This window comes from Linepithema humile, chromosome 6, assembly GCF_040581485.1.
Source record: "Linepithema humile isolate Giens D197 chromosome 6, Lhum_UNIL_v1.0, whole genome shotgun sequence".
Classification (NCBI taxonomy): domain Eukaryota; kingdom Metazoa; phylum Arthropoda; class Insecta; order Hymenoptera; family Formicidae; genus Linepithema; species Linepithema humile.
This window is the reverse complement of record NC_090133.1, coordinates 22,293,413-22,310,386: the sequence shown is the minus strand read 5'-3', so window position 1 is coordinate 22,310,386 and position 16,974 is coordinate 22,293,413. Positions and strand designations below refer to the sequence as shown.

At 38.2% G+C, this 16,974-nt stretch overlaps 2 protein-coding genes across 5 annotated transcripts; both read left to right on the top strand.

The window, feature by feature from the left end:
* Window positions 1-89: 89 nt before the first annotated feature.
* On the top strand, window positions 90-1,501 carry cnir (cornichon-like protein). The gene is made up of 4 exons (XM_012366253.2): window positions 90-368; window positions 677-745; window positions 817-1,070; window positions 1,133-1,501. The coding sequence occupies exons 1-4, from the start codon at window positions 288-290 to the stop codon at window positions 1,197-1,199; spliced, it is 471 nt and encodes a 156-aa protein (XP_012221676.2). The 5' UTR covers window positions 90-287; the 3' UTR covers window positions 1,200-1,501.
* A 2,209-nt stretch (window positions 1,502-3,710) lies between these two features.
* Plc21C (Phospholipase C at 21C) lies at window positions 3,711-15,984 on the top strand. Of its 4 annotated transcripts, XR_001100682.2 has the most exons (19): window positions 3,711-4,160; window positions 4,449-4,595; window positions 5,193-5,464; window positions 5,542-5,626; window positions 5,726-6,143; window positions 6,223-6,343; window positions 6,415-6,610; window positions 6,699-7,029; window positions 7,104-7,292; window positions 7,378-7,587; window positions 7,674-7,993; window positions 8,069-8,383; window positions 8,475-8,525; window positions 8,588-8,792; window positions 8,873-9,095; window positions 9,177-9,495; window positions 9,563-9,754; window positions 9,835-11,043; window positions 12,481-15,984. XR_001100682.2 is itself a non-coding variant. In XM_012366244.2 (18 exons), exons 1-18 carry the CDS (start codon window positions 4,062-4,064, stop codon window positions 9,955-9,957), a joined length of 3,813 nt encoding a protein of 1,270 aa, XP_012221667.1. In that variant the 5' UTR covers window positions 3,711-4,061; the 3' UTR covers window positions 9,958-15,984. The 4 variants fall into 4 exon arrangements, 3 of the variants coding, with proteins under 3 accessions (XP_012221667.1, XP_012221666.1, XP_012221668.1); XM_012366244.2 differs by having other exon boundaries at window positions 9,180-9,495; window positions 9,835-15,984; XM_012366243.2 differs by having other exon boundaries at window positions 9,835-15,984.
* Window positions 15,985-16,974: the final 990 nt, after the last annotated feature.

Below are 16,974 nucleotides of genomic sequence, written 5' to 3'. Positions count from 1 at the left end.
ACCGTGAGAAGTGGCACAATAGCCAATCAACTGATCGTATTTCTGCTTTTGCGAAAGTGCACGTGCCACACAAAAGAAGCATAATGTTACGGGAAATTATAACCTTAAAGATGGTACGATTGACACCGTGAACTAAATATTGTTTTGCAAGAGTTGCGGCGAAATTGACTCTACTTGACCGGTTAGTAAACGTTTACGCGACAAAAGTTATAGAAGAAATATTTATCGTACTCGTATTCGTGAATCTCATGTAATCCACCGCGCTTTCACGCGGAAACAGCAGCACCATGAGTCTGATTGCGGATCCGCTTCTATTTATAATCTCATTGATCATCACGGGTTTTGTGTTGTTCCTCCTGGTGTATTATGTATCCTTTTCTACCGTCGATAATTTTATTAATCTTTTTTTTAATATTTTGTTGAATCGAAATTATGATGCAAAATAAAGTTTAATATAAATGAGGGGCAAGGGATTTTCTTTATAATAAAGATTATGTTGGGATTGGCAGCAATGAGACTTTTTTAAAATGAAGAGGTTATGTTTACATTGATATTATTTAAAAATTTTTTTAAGCAGGGAACGAATTAAAAATAGATTTACTGCTAATTTACTGCTAATTTACTGCTAATTAATTATCACTAATTGACAGCTATTTTCCTTGACTATCTTGTAAAGATAATAACATTATCGGATCTCGAATGTGATTATTTGAATGCACAAGAATGTTGCTCTAAGTTGAATATGGTAATATCAGAGTACACTTTGTAATTTGTTAAGTGAACGCAATGTAAATTGCTTTATTAATTTTATTACAGGGAGTATTACCAAAACTGATAGCACATACATTCTTAGTATGTCTTCTATTAATACATGGACAATTAATATTGACATTAGTGAACATACCTATGACGATATGGTTGTTTTACGAATATTTTGGAGTTCCCAGTGGAAATATGGGAGTTTATGACCCCACAGAGATTCATAATCGTAGTCAATTAAAAAGATACACACGTGATTGTATGATTCATTTGGGATATTGTCTCATATTTTTTTTTATTTATCTTTATTGGTAAGTATAAATTTTTAAGTGTTGATGATTTCTTACATAATTTAATTTTCTTAATCTTTCAGCATGATTGTGGCATTTCTGAAAGGAGATCCTATCAACAGGAACGACGACACTATAATAGAATTATGAATATAGAGAAATCGAGGAGCCCTACAAACCCCTTTTACACGCGTGTTCATCTTTTATAATTTTATATAATAAGTCTTTCATATATAAGAATAATAATAAGCCTATATAGATACTAGACTATTATATAAGATTATATAAGTAATCTAGACAGCGAATGTACCATTGTGTCTATTGTACGTGTTGCTTATGCATAACGTATGGAAATAATCGTAAGTTTCTAGTCTTAAAGTTATAAGCGAAAGTCTGTATTATAGCAGGGATTGTGTTTAAGGATTGCAATATAAGTGTAATATTTTACGAAATTTTATTGCTAAATCCATTACAGGTGATATTGAAAGAAAGACTATTGCGAGGATGCTTTTTCTGGATGAAAACTATCCAAAGGATTTATTATCCGTTAGAAAAATTGATCTTTCATCCTTCATTTCAAACGCAATTACATCACATCTACATATTTTTTGGGAGAGACAAGCCGCGACCTGATTTCCTGAGTGCATTGCATCACACGGCTCCTCTTATCAACTGTCTCATTTAAATGAACCTTAAATCGGCGATAAGAGACGCTATCTTTGCATGCACGAAAGAGCACACGGGAACACGCGATGTTGTCCTCGCCGTCGTTCTATCTCGCGTGTTTGCCGTGTCAAGTTGACTTAGGTTTAATGGCAGTCGGACGAGATTGGATCGATTTAATGGGCGCGGTGAAGGTGATTAGTTTATTCTCCCCGGTGGATGGAAGGGCGCGTTTATTTTTAGATCAAATTCAAAGCGGTTTCTATATAGCTGCACGTGTGCGTATATGTATGTGTGCGCTCGCACACACCGAATTTTTCGCTCCGTTTTCGCCGAAAAATCTAGCACCCTCTCGCCACAGCGGTCAACCGAGCTGTCGAAAACCCATTGAATTCCCGCCACCGCTGTTGCGTCGTCGCGCAAATTACTCGGAACTAATGTAAAATCGATTGCTACGTGTTACGCAGCGGAATCTCGGAATTTGCGGGACGGAGAACCGCAAATCAATCGCCGTATGTACACGCTGGCGATAGCATGAGTAATAGCCGAGAGGGTTGCGCAACCCCCGTGCCGTTAACTCCCGACACTGTTCGCGCCCTCGTTAACGCTCGTTGGTCGAGCTCTCTTTCTCTCCCTCTCTCTCTTTCGTGTATGTAACCCTTTCATACTCTTTCCCCGATGACCGACGCAATCGCTTTCCATGCGAAAGGCGAGAGAGCGGTAACGCAAAGCGGAAAATTCTGCAGGACGATGAGAGTGAAGAAAGGGATATTTTTATACTTCCGCCTCGCGTCGTCAAAGTAAATGCAAGAAATTTTCTTTATCTTGTTATAGGTAAGATTATGAGAAGAAAGAGCAAGAAATCAAACATTGCTTTATCAAGTTTAAAGAATTTCTACTAAATTCATTCGTTGAAACAATTTTTGAAATTAATTTCTCTGTTCAAATTGCGGAATGGTCCAATATCATAACTGTGTTCGAAGTAAAATTATAATTTGAAAAGGAACAGACAACCGATTCAAATGGCAACAATTACCTCGAGTTTAAGAATCTTCCTGAATTCTCTATGTAAATCATAGATAAGATTATAATCTATATTTATTATGATCAATTCAGGTTCGGTCGTGTCAGCGTCATTAAGAGGCGACTTTAATTGAGGAAATTTCCTTTCTCTCTCGCGCCACTGGCATAATTTAAATTTGTTAATGTAATTTGGAAGCGGATTTAATTGAGAAAAATAATTATTTTTCCTCTGCATTGCAGGCACGACTGCGTAATTCGAGAAGAGATAACGAGTCGATTTGGCTGTAAAACAAATTAGAGCGCGAAAGGCGGCAGGCGCGCGCCTATCGGCGCCTCGGTAGAGCGCCTCCTGGTGTTGACGGTGCGGACGGCGCGGTCCGTGCGCTCGGTGTTGTCGGTGTCGGTGCTTGTCCTCGGCGCGTGTGGCACGACACTCGACGCGCGGAAGGATGTTGCTGTTGCCGCTGGTACGGAACGTGCGGCCGAGCTGGACCAACGACGAGCGAGTGAACGGCTGAGAGAACGCGTGTGCGAGTGTTCCAACGCGAGAGACCGCATACACACGCAGTTGCCGTCGTCATCTACGCGCGGCTGGCCGAGGCGAGTCCTGTGCGCGCGCGCGCGGACGGTTAAGGATACCCGATTTGTGCTCCGGATATAATCGTCATCGGTACGCTCCCTCCTTGGTCGGTGAAATGTCCTCGCGGACGATCATCCTGCTTACGGGATCGAGCTGAACGGAAGATTTCGATTAACCGGATTTCAGACCGGATTTACTTTTATGCTCTTCGAGGACACGTCGAGCGCACGTCTTTAAAAAAAAAAGAAAAAGGTATATATATATAATCGTGAGGTGCATTCCGTGTGACGACGATAACGGCGATAATCGCCGTTGCCTTGGTACCAGCAGCGGCGACTGAGACACGGTGCTCCTAATGCTTGAAATCTCGATGAGGCTTATGTCGTCGACGTCGTCGCCGTCGGAGCCGTCGTCGCCGTCGGAGCCGTCGTCGCCGTCGAAGCCGCTGCCGTCGGGATCGTCGTCGTGGTTGCTGTTTCTGTCGCCACCACCACCGTCGGAGTTGTCGTCGGCGTCGTCATCATCGCCGTCATTGTCAGCGTCGTCGTCGTCAGCGCCGTCGTCGTCAACGTCGTCGTCGCCGTCGTCGCCGTCGTTGTTATTGTCATCGCTGTCGTCCTCGTGGTCAACGTTCGCGTGCTCCTTTACACTACCGCCGTTCTCCGTGTCATTCGCTGCTTTGTCTCTACATTTATAAGGAAGAGTCGGTACTGGACAGTGCGGGTTTGCAGTAGCAAGGAGTCAGGATGGCAGGCAATAAAAGTACAGCCATCACCATGCACACAAAACCGGTGGAAGTTTCCCAACAGCTACAGGAAGGAGAGAAGTTTGTCAAATGGGACGAGGTTTGTGTGTATTTTTAATGTTATAGTTGACTGGTTTAATGTCGAGTGAAGCCAGTAAAATATAAATGTAAAAGGTCACTTGGACATAAAAATGCTGCCTGCTTACTTGGCATCAAAAATAAAACTGGCCCATAATGATCCTGAGATAACAAAACAAATATCTTATTTTCTGAAATGTCAGCTTAAATATATTGCGCTATAAGAAAAGATCACATGTGAATTGGAAAAAAAAAATAATTACACAGTAAAAATAAATTTGTTGTAATACCAAATATTATGTGACTATAGGATTCTGGGATAGCAACGCCAGTGACTTTGAAAGTGGATAAATATGGGTTTTACTTACATTGGGTGGATCAAAATAATGAGATGGATATGCTGGACATAGCAGTTATAAGAGATACGCGAACAGGAAAATATGCAAAAATACCAAAGGTATCAATTTCATTTGTTTCTTTTAACAATAATAAATATCTTTAATAATGAAAAATTGAGTAATAATGATAAACATATTTACATATGTATACATGTAATATTTATGAGCCTAATATTATGACCTTATTTGCATCACAGTGCAGTAAATATGAATATTCAGAGATAAATAACTAAAGAATTCTGGTTTTTCCATAATTATACCAATGACGCACAGAGGATCATCACATAATAATTATTGACTAATTTATAAATAGAACATTACCTACTTTATGTCCCATACATAGTTTGCTTTTTTTATCACACCTACTACCTGCACCAATGGTAGATAAAAGGTAGTTCCGTATTCATTGAAATAATAGCATGCCTCGCTGGATCAGTTTTCCTATAAATCAATAAACAGAACTTTGAATGGATTGACATACTTTTGCATAAAAGCGGTTGATCTGTATTTGACTCATTATGTGAAACTTTTTGCTTTTGCTTATTGACGCGTTAGCATTATTATAGGAATTTCACTTATTTATAGATGCCGAGCTTTATATCGGAAGATAATGAAAAATTATCGTAAATTAAAAATTTTTTAAACTTTTTCCGTAGGATTCAAAGCTAAAGTCTCTTGTAACGATGGGCTCTCAAGACTCCCTAGAAGACAAAACTATAACAATCTGTTATGGTTCTGACTTTGTCAATATGAATTTTATTAATTTTTGCACGACACGTGCAGAAATAGCACAACATTGGACGGAACAACTTTTTCAACTGGCGTACAATTTAATTCAATTAAACACTAGCACAACTATGTTTTTACTAAAAGCACATACCAAACTAATACTTACTGCTGATAAATCTGAAAAAATACCAGTAAAGAAGTGAGTATAGTAAATTGTGATTGTAATTCCAACATTATTTGTAATGCTGTTATTTTTCTATTCCAATCTTTTTGCAGTATAATAAAAATGTTTACACAAAATAAGGAAGATCGCAAGCGTGTTGAAAAAGCACTCGATATTTCTGGCTTTCCCTCTGGCAAAGTGAGTTTTTATTTTACAAATATTGCTTACCTGTGAAATGTATTTTCTTCCAAAAAAAACTCCGCACACATTCACTTATTGCGTAATATTTTTTCTCAGAGCGACGTCGTGCCGTTGTCCAAATTTCAATTTGAGGACTTCTTCAATTTTTACAAGTCTCTCACTCAGAGATCAGACGTGGAAAAAGTGTTTGAAGGACTTGTCGGCAATAGCAAACGCAGATTGATGTCTGTTTTGCAATTTGTGGATTTTTTGAATAAGACGCAGCGGGATCCACGCCTTAATGAGATCTTGTATCCGTATGCAAATGAAGCAAGGGCAAAAGATATCATAAATCAGTATGAACCCAACAAGTGTAATGCGAATAAAGGTCAACTTAGTTTTGACGGTTTCTTGAGATATCTTATGAGCGAGGATAATCCGATTGTTGCGGTCACCAAATTTGAATTATCGGACGACATGGATCAACCACTTGCGCATTACTTTATAAATTCTAGTCACAACACATACTTAACAGGTATTATAATAATAATTCTTACCACACAATATTTTTATTTAATTTGGACACCCGTAAGAATAAAGTTTCCCCTGTTTAGGGCATCAACTTACCGGTAAAAGCTCTGTGGAAATTTATCGCCAATGTCTTCTAGCCGGTTGTCGATGCGTCGAATTAGACTTTTGGAATGGCAAAGTTGACGAGCCTGTTATCGTTCATGGGTATAAATATTTATACACACATTGAAAAAGTATGTGTAAAATCGTTTCTAATTAAAGATGCATATTTTTAGATATACATTTGTACCTGAAATTAATGCGAAAGAAGTGTTAGAGGCGATCGCTGATAGTGCTTTTAAAACGTCTGAATATCCGGTCGTTCTCAGTTTCGAAAATCACTGCAATGAAAAACAGCAAGCCAAAATCGCGCAGTATTGTAGAGACCTTTTCGGAGAAATGTTACTTGACGCGCCACTTGAATCTCACAAGGTACTCTAGACACATTACATTTATAAAAAACATTGCATGCAAAAACTATGATTGTATAATAAATAATCTTTTTGTTTTTGTTCTTTAGTTAGAACCAGGTCATGAGCTTCCACCGCCGGCATTATTAAGGCGCAAAATAATAATAAAAAACAAAAAGAAGCATCATCATCACAAGAAGCAGAAGAAGCAACAGCAAGCATCGGACACTGCTGAAGGTACACCGGAAAGTGAAACAAACGGAACGGTAAATCCATCCGCTGCGGGCGAGAACGGCCCGCCGCCGGACATAATACCTCAAAATGACATGGCTGATGGCGTCGGATCTGAAAATGAACAGCAGATTGGGAACGGTGACATTCCCCACCCACCGATGCTACAACAAAGACAGGGTAGTAAAGATAGCGCCCAGGACGACGAAGGTTCGTACGAGAAAATTGAAGCAATAAATACATTAACGAAGGGCGTGCGATATTTAATGAGTTTATTCCTTTAGACGATGAAGATGAATCGAGTACAGAGGATGATGAGTGCAATGTGGAAGATATGAAACTGAGAATGGGTGACAAAGGAGCCGCGCCGGATAAAGCATCCGCGGCCAAGGAAACGGAAGCGGGCGCGGAAATTTCGGCTCTAGTTAATTACGTGCAGCCCGTACACTTCAACAGTTTTGAATCGGCTGAAAGTGCGTGAAATATTTAATAGAAACATTTCGATGCGCTCAATGTCACGTGACAATAAATTTTCACATTTTTGCTTGTATTTTCTAGAAAAGAATCGCATGTACGAAATGTCATCCTTCGACGAGAAGCAAGCCACGACTCTCTTGAAGGAGAGGCCGTTAGAGTTCGTAAATTACAACAAACATCAGCTGTCCAGAGTTTATCCAGCGGGCACGCGATTCGATTCCAGCAATTTCATGCCGCAAGTATTTTGGAACGCGGGATGTCAGCTGGTCGCGTTGAATTATCAAACGCTTGGTACATAAAATTTTAATCTGGTGTACTATTTTATATATTATTTCGCATTTATTATTGATAAACCTAATCGATTTTATCGGCGGCAGACCTGGCGATGCAGTTAAATCTGGGAATATTCGAGTACAATCAACGTTGCGGTTATCTGTTGAAACCAGAATTTATGAGGAGAAAAGATCGACGGCTAGATCCTTTCGCCGAGTCCACTGTTGACGGTATTATAGCGGGCACGGTTCACATTCACGTGATATCCGCACAGTTTTTAACTGACAAGAGAGTGGGCACTTACGTGGAAGTGGACATGTACGGTTTACCGGCGGACACCGTAAGGAAGAAATTCCGCACGAAAATCGTGCCGAATAACGGTATCAATCCTGTATACGACGAAGAGCCGTTCGTATTCAAAAAGGTAAAACAATATTTTGTATAGCTAAGTTGCGCTATAAAATGCCGTCGTATAATGTCTCGTTTTCGTATTCGCCAGGTAGTTTTGCCGGAACTTGCCTCGATAAGGATAGCCGCGTACGAAGATTCCGGACGTTTAATCGGTCACAGGGTACTTCCGGTAGTTGGATTATGCCCAGGATACAGACACGTCGCGCTGCGAACAGAGTGTGGGCAACCGCTACCGTTAGCGAATCTGTTTTTATACGTTATCGTGAAGGATTACGTTCCCGATGGCTTGAGCGAGCTTGCCGAAGCTCTGGCGAATCCCATTAAGTATCAGAGCGAAGTGGAGAAGCGAGAAAATCAATTGTTAGTTCTTACGGATTGCCTGGAAACACCGGAGGAAATCGAAGTATGATCTAAGATGCTGCTGAGCGATTTATTAAATCTTACTAACCGCTTAATTTTTCCAAATCCACTAACACTACTAACTGCTTTTGTAGGATAAGGATAAAGTTGGCGACACTTCTCACACTAGTTCTGTTAAACCAGCTGTAAGTTTCCTGCGCGACTCGACTGTCCTGTGACGTTTCAGTTAACAATGTTGTTTTTGTAGGAGGAAATTGTAAAGACCAAACGCATGCAGTCTATTTCCGGCGAATTACCGGCGAGTCTTCTACCTACTTCCGGTAGCTTACACGGTAGACCGTCTATCGCCGGCTTAAGTACGGACACGGTGGACATAGAAGACGAAGCTCCATGCCCTGCAGTTCCACCAGTCGATACTTCTATAAATAAAAGCCCGGTCAACGTCAGCAGCAGTGAGTGTCTTCGTTTATATGAATTAAGCATTTTATCATTTTTTTCTGTGTGACACTTTAGCGTCTCTTTTCTTTCGCAGCGAGTGACGAAATAGTGGCCGAAAGTTTGGAGAAATTCATGGAAAACAAGTTGGTTAGGGAGAAAAAGACGGAGCTCGAGAAGAAACTGGAATCGCTGAGGAAGAAGCACGAGAAAGAGAAGCTGCGAATGCAAACGCAGAAAAGCTCCCTCGATGGCGAGAAGCACAAATCGAAATTTTACATGAGCAATAAGCTGGTGAAGCGGCTGTCGAGCAAGAACATGTAAGTATATGAATGAGGTAAAAAATTCTATAATTCATAATTAAAAAATTCTATAATTTTCAATATTGCGTCATTTTTAAGCAGCTTCTCGAGCGAAGTGGGTTTAAGCACTTTGGCTATGCCTGAATCCTCCGAATGCTCGGAGAACGCGGAGAATCGTGAGGGGAATGAAGGTTCCAGAGGTTTGCCTAGAAGTCAGAGCGAGCGGTTTTTGGCTATTTGCAAGGCGCATGTTCAGCAGGAACGTGAACTCCAGGAGAAGTATTACGAGAATCTCTTTGCGACCGTCGAAAAAGTAATGAGAGCGTCGCAGTCTAATCAACTGAAGATGCTTCAGGCGCATTTCGATAGAGAAACCGCAGACGTTAAACGAAAATTGCAGGCAACGAGACAGGGCGAGGTATTTATATATTTTCGTTTACACAATAAAATATATATACATAAAATTATCAAATTTATTATTTTAGGTCAAACAATTGGCCAAAGTGCACAAGGATAAAGCAGAACTGGAGCGCATAAAGAGAGAAGTCGCAAAATCGACCGTAGAGAAAGGCGTGAATGAGTGCACGCGTTTGACAAAAATCTACGATAAGAAGAGAGTGGAGTTGGAAAGACAGCATGAAGAGGTGCGGCAAAAGTTGGAGGAGGAACGAGCCAAGGTTTGAATCCTAATATAATGAATAATATATTATTTTATTTATCATATCTTGTGAAATTCTTTTGCACTTTAACGCGACAGGTGAAAGCTAATCTGCTAGCAGAGTATAGTAGCCGCTATAGCAAATACGAGAGTGGCGAGTTTTCCTTGTCACCATCTGGCGGTGCTAGCATGCCCGAGTCATTGAGTGAGAATACATATTGACTCGTGAAACGAGTTGTTTAATTGTGCGTTGACTGAAGATACGACATCGAGTTACGATGTTCGACATGCAATCGAGTTATGAAATTTGGAGCATCGAGCGTAAAAGACGCAGTCTGAATTTTGTAACGGCATGTGGGGAGAGGAAGAGAAAGCGAATATTACCAGGACATAATATTTCCTCCACTCATAAGAAAACGAACCAATTACGACTAACAAAATGCTGGCATGTGGTACATCTGCAGCTGCTCGGCGATGATAGATAGAACGTTCTTGCCATCCCGCTGGAGATATCAATACGGTAACGATACTGTACCGAGAGAGATTAAGTGATTTTAGACAGCTCGGTACTGCACGAAGTATGATGAGTAACGTCTTCAACTACTATGTATGATACAGTTGTATGTATATACTGAACTTTTACCGTTTAATATTTCAAGGAGATTAGATGTCGAATAATGGGATCGAGGTAATTTTCTATTACTTCAACGCTGTGTCTTTTAGTATGGTCGTCATTATTCGATTGACGCATTGATCGTACGTATCGATCGGTTCTTTAACCGGTCGCGTCTCACTAGGTACGTGGAAACGCTATATCTTGATCTCTTTACGATAAAACGTCTGCTTAAAGAGACAACATCAAAGAGACAACGTCAAATTTCAATGGTAAATATGAGTTTCGCGTTATTTGCACATACAGTATTAAACAGTCTGGGAAATTCCGGGATCTAAAATGGTCGCTGACGCGACAGTTGACGTATTTGCACGATCTCAACACAAGCATTAAGATCGTTCGCGAGAGATACGCGCGAGAGGTATATATAATTCTAAATAAGAGAATACAACTTTCCTAAGTGCTAACATTTAATATTGTTGTTATATGCATAAGACATCGTTATTTAATCGACTACTTAAACTAAGTCTAATCGCGTTCCAAGATGCTCCGTTTACGCGGGAAACAGATTGGTCTTCGACTACCAAAAGTCAGATCTCAGGAGATTCCAGTCAGAATAACGTAAGGAGTATACCGAGAGGATGAAATCTCTTTGGCCTAGAGGAGAAACATTGGAAAGAAATTTGCACGAACGCGTGAGTGATCTGATATATTTTTGACTGAAAGTACTCCATGTAAAATATTCGTTTTTTTTTCTGGGAAAGCCCCATACTGTGAAGATACCGGGACAGTCTCCCGCCGACAGGCAGGACAGTGTCCCGGTATTTCGCTGTGTAGAGCGATTCTTTGTATCCCGAGCGGTCCGATCGGGCGAACCTCTTTGAGGAAGACAATCAAAAATGTTACATGGTAACATTGTCCTTGTTGTTTCTACTCGTACGATATTTTAGGCTACGCGCTACGATACGTGTACACAGATATTTATGAGGGAATTCTTCGTAAATGTAACGAACTTAGGTTTAAAACTGATCGCATTGTAAGTCTACATCGTGTAAAAATCCGCTATTTATTTCACGTGTTGATTTATAACGAAGGCAGAGGTACGCGGGGTGTATCGCAACTGCTTAGTGATAATCGCACGAATAACGACGATCAAATCAAAGATGACATTTTTACAGACATATGTTATATCTACTTAAGTAACGCGCAGTTACGCTCTGTCGTTATGATTTTTATATTACTATTTATATTTCGTGTTATATTTGCGTCCAAGGATTGCATCCTTCATTTCGATCTGGAAATTGCGTTTCGACGCATATTTTAGAATCTTTGATAAATTCATTTATTGTTAAATACTTGATAAATGGACAGGAAATTGCTAGCAAGGCGTTTACGATTCAGTTGCACAAGTGTAATGCACAAGTGATCCCATGGCATTTAGTATTTTCGAAATTTAGCTGTTCTTTTTATGCCTCGTAATTCAAGTACATCCTTTTATTGTGTGTACTTACACAAAAAAAAAATTCTGCTTTGATCTGATCGATTACGATTATTAAATAAGATTATGTGCGCACAGGTACGAAAGTTGGTTACCTGCAAAACTCGAATGAATCTCGACACCGATTATATTATATTTTACATCGAGCGTTCATGTATATATAGAACACAAAGAGTATGTGTTCATCTCAATTATATTAATTTTTCTGTACCATTTTACAATTTTGTGGAATTTACAATTTTTAGCGTTTTTTTTATTCTCTAAAATTGTTTTCGAATAACAGGATGATGTGATGTTACTTTTACAAATTTTTATAATCAAAATTTTTATTTATTTTATATTAGTTTGTAGATTTTATTATTACATAAATTTTCTTTTATAATTGTATATATCACCGCGTGCAATAATAGTTGGATATGATAAAAAAACGTTGATAAAAAATCTCAAGGTCATCATTCTATTATTAAAAGTTTAATTATTAATTGTAGAGTCATTATTATTAATATAGCCGCTCTTGTGGTACTATTTTCTGCACTGTAAAGAACAAAGAACAAATTGAAAATGCTTGTAATTATTTTATGAGTTTTAACGAAAGATAAAAGAATGATTAAAGTAGATGCATTTATTATTGCAGGCGATAACAAGCGGTATTGCTTCTCTGAAGAACGATTGAGCCTAAAGTTATATCCCGTGCACCTCTTTCAAACGCAATGACGTTTCGTTCGCTGTAGATGTAAAAAAAAAAAAAAAAAAAAGGGTGTCGCATTTGGTTCACTTGAAATAGTCGCGTCCTTTGCAAGGGAATATCTAATATATGTATATTTCCGGTAGACTTAGGTTTACACACGAAACCATTGAGAGTACGCAGAGTTACCGTTTTTTTAGTCGATTGTGCAGTAGCATTTCTTCCACAAGCGAAGTTACCGATCATTTTTAAGATTGTATCGCGATTGATCTTTTCTAGACATGGATGATGGAAGATAGAGTCATAAGAAGAATAACGTTTAAGATTAAAGGCGATACGTGTAAGCCTTGTATCTACTACCCCCGGAATCCGTATGAAGAAATCGGTAGCGTCGTTCGTGGGTTAATCGTATGCATATGCGTGCGTAAGTGTCGGTATTTTTGTTGGGATTGGACAGATACCGTGTTGTGTACGATTTCAAGCAACTTCCTTATAATAGAAGAAATCGATTTAAATCGATATATATATATAAATTTTACAGTATATACTAGATTTATATCGTTATTAATGACATATACTCTTTCCAGCGCCTTGAATGGTGATATTTATTTCGGTTTTTTTCCGAATGTTATTTTATTTCGTTTGTAAGTTTTTCGATGTCTCGCCTCTTTGAAAATGCATGTATTTTAGTATAAGCGTTTACTTTGCGAATATATCGTTTTAGGGTTTGCGGTATTAATGATAATATAGAGATCTTGACTTTTCTCTTATATTTATGTGGTATCCAAGCGCTCAAATTTTTGGTATATGTTTTGATTACCTGAACTATATATTATCTCATTGAAGTTGAAAATATTGAAAGCACACGAGATAATTGGTGTGTGAGCGATAGGAATGATCCAGTCAAATATGTATTTCCAATTACATGAATAGTTTGCGTTTCTTTTACGTTCTAAAAGTATTTATTACAGTTTTATCGTGAGCTTCGTTACCTTTGTTACGTAATTGGGGAGTTGGAAGTCGATTTTGCCATTATTCTCTATATAGTAAATATTGTTAATATATTATTATAAATACATATTACGAATGAACTTGAATATATCATAAACGACTAATAAAACTCTTTTCTTTCAACTTACTCAGATTTTAAGACAGCCTCGAGCTGATTTTCCTGAAAATTGTGTAAAGATATTTACGCTCTCGTCGCGTTCAACTCCTCAATTATAGTTATAGAGTACTCTACCTATGCATTTATGTCTTTCAACTAGAATCAGATTGAATTGCTGTATGTATTGATTGGATCGCTGTCAGCGATCTTTTTCTGCGTATATATATACTATATACATAAATATTGCATGACTTGCTTGGGACATGATCGGCGTCGTTCTCTTCCTACATTACTGTAACGTACATATATACGCGTGTATGTACGTTACATATGCGGACACACGCGTATGTATATAGAATAAGTATAAATTTACGCTAACGGGGTATAGATATTATATTCACGTTGATATATTATGTGTTGTTGCTGTTGATGTTGTTAATCATAGAGTAGAGAAAAAAAATTGTAGTGCTTAGAATAAGGTAGTTAATATTGTTGTTAATGTAGGAACTACAGGGGAAAAAAAAGGACAAGAATTCTCCCTTGTTACTTTTGCGATAAGTACGTTCGCGCACGGATTGTTAATTGCAATACGAATTAATCTTCGGATGTCGCGCGCGTCGTGATGTTACCAATTTGTACCTGCAATCTTTATCTTAATCGCTTTGGCGTTCGCTAAGATTGTTCTAGACGTTGCTTTCCCGCTTTGAGTGAAGGACTTCCAATTTGAAGATTAGTTTCAGTGCCAGATTTAGAATTCTATCGTTGCTTCACGCCAAGGTGGTTGACTCTAGCGACAGTACCTCTCAAGGTCCTAGCTGTTTACTCTAAGATTTGCCAAATATTATAGAATACGCCGGCACACCGAAGATTCCCGTGACAAACGTGTTTATCGTTCTGGAGTAACCGTAAAAACAGACGTTTATTATGCATAAAGTATGTGTATTATACATAATGCGATTTCAAATGGCCTAAAAACGTAGTGATTTGGCTCAGCTATGTATATTTCCGTTTTTTTCTTCTTTTTTCAAAATTATTGCACTTTTCACTTGTTGAAATTCAAGTTGGAGCGTCTAAACGTCCGCCGCCATCATGTCGAAACTTGCAAGCATAAAATTTCTTACAGCAGATTTACCTCTAAGATATTTCACTATCTACCTTTATCTCGTATCTTTGCCTTTTGAGCTATGTAATAAGAATCTTTTAACAACGATTCTCCGTGTTTGTTCGGATTGTATTATTCTTCTTAATCTTGCATCGAAAGTAGAGAAGCTCTTTTGACACGGATATATCTACGAAGAAAACAGAAACGAAATATATACCAGTCTCCCTCAATGCTTGCGAGAATTTCGAAATATCTCGAAATATTCTTGTGTAAACGGCGGTCGATTAGGCTGTGCACCAATGTTGCGAAGATATTAAAATTTGTTACATATGCTGTTGCTACGCATGAGAGCCGCATTTTGAATTGTTTATCGATGTTCGTAGTGACTGTATCGCTAATTCTCAACCGACAATGAAATAGAGTAACTCGATGTACATAAGATGCAACGACGAGATTCTCGTGAATCTATAGAGCTTGCGTTATTGTCTGAGTTGAAGAATTTTATTCCGACGAATTTTGCCTTACGATACTGTACGTGTACGCTAGCGGCCGGTGGTATGTTTTGATTTATATATACAAAACGCGGATGTACTGTTAACTGCATTTAACACAGCGCGAATCTTATGTTCAACGATTCTGTACCCGCTTTGTGATCGAGAGCTCGATCATTGGAGTTGTAATGTAGCGTCGTAGAATGCTCGCTTAGGTGTATCTACGTGAGTGTGACTATTCGTAGTGACAAAAAATACGCCAAAAAAAGGAGAAAGTGCGAAGAGAGAAAGAGAGAGAGAGAGAACAAAGTCGTTGACGATTGTAACGTAGTAGCGATCGATAGTGCGAATGTATAAATGCCTGATGGTGTTGTACGTTTAGTAGAGTATGCATATACAGATGTATACGTTATCTACTTTACATATTGAGAGTAGTCGCATCGCGTACAAATAATTTTGTCTTCCCTCTTAGCTTAATTAAGGTAACTCGATCGACGGCATACCGTTTCGTTATTCTAAGCGTTACTGTTGCCGCTATCGACGACAGCTCTATCCGATTATCTCATCAATGTTTAATTGTCCCATTGTTATTATATTTCCGTGCGTTGCACAACGCGACGGCCTGGTTTATGTGTATTCTCAGTTGTATCTCTCATTTGTATTCTTTAATCGACGATTGGTTCCGTTTGCCATCGATCATACTTCTGTTCTGTAAATAGAGAGATTATAATAATTTGTTGTGTTCACACATATTTTCGTTTCGCATTTTATTTCCCTATTTTTCAATGTACGATTAGATAGTTAAATTTCAATCAGAATCAATACTGTGTATTCTCATGATACGTTTGACGCGAAATCTCCATTCCCACGTAATTGTCAATGTTAATTAAAATTATTAGGGTTTAGTACTGATAACTAAAATCAAATATTGCGTTAGATATAATTAGATAATACAATTAATGTTTGTTGATTGATTCCTAGCGCATATAAAATCTAAATTATTTTTTTAACTATTTTATCATGTCAATATTTTTTTTATGTTAAATTTAATCAAATTTTGTAATTTTTAGCCGCTGAGCGTGGCATGCCCTTCAATTAACATTTAGCTAAATTCAACAATAAACGTTTCGCAATGAAAGTATCTAGGCAGTGGCAGTCTTAAATGTGCAATTAATGTACACTATTCTATCGCTCTTACACGGTAAGCAAGAATTATAGTAAGCATAATTCTTGAACAGTATAGCGCATATTTTGGTTCGATCGATTGTATGAGACACGAAAAAATAGAGTGCGGAGGAAGACTGCTATCGAGTTAGGATATACTTCGGTTATGCATTTGTCACGTAGCGATTTTCTACGCGTGATCAATTGACCGAAGCAATTGATAAAAATCCATGTAGCGTAAATCGGGTTTTGGACAGAAATTTTATTTCTATATATATATACATACTTTGATTCCTCAGATTAAGAATTTATAATTCAATTCAATCTAGGATTTATAATTATCGCGGCGTAGTCTTTACGAATTCATTCTGAAAATTTTCGCAGGTGTTTCTTTTCCTATCAGGGATCTTTCTTAATTTTAGGTCCTCAAGTTTATAATACGTTAATTTTAGATTTTACAGATTTTGTGTTTTAGTAATTTTTTGTTTTAAAATATGCATTTTATAGATCTAACGCTTTCAAATCTCACATTTTTTTATTTTACAGATTTTGGAACCTGCAACTTTCTATTGTTTATA

What these genes read in the sequence shown, in the direction of transcription:
- cnir (XM_012366253.2), top strand. Translation starts at nt 288, where the DNA reads ATGAGTCTGATTGCGGATCCGCTTCTATTTATAATCTCATTGATCATC. An exon ending in TGTTCCTCCTGGTGTATTAT is followed by an intron (nt 369 to 676) that starts GTATCCTTTTCT and finishes TATCTTGTAAAG; the next exon opens with ATAATAACATTATCGGATCT. An exon ending in TTTTTTATTTATCTTTATTG is followed by an intron (nt 1,071 to 1,132) that starts GTAAGTATAAAT and finishes TTAATCTTTCAG; the next exon opens with CATGATTGTGGCATTTCTGA.
- Plc21C (XM_012366243.2), top strand. Translation starts at nt 4,062, where the DNA reads ATGGCAGGCAATAAAAGTACAGCCATCACCATGCACACAAAACCGGTG. An exon ending in AGTTTGTCAAATGGGACGAG is followed by an intron (nt 4,161 to 4,448) that starts GTTTGTGTGTAT and finishes ATGTGACTATAG; the next exon opens with GATTCTGGGATAGCAACGCC. An exon ending in CGGCTGTCGAGCAAGAACAT is followed by an intron (nt 9,096 to 9,176) that starts GTAAGTATATGA and finishes GTCATTTTTAAG; the next exon opens with CAGCTTCTCGAGCGAAGTGG.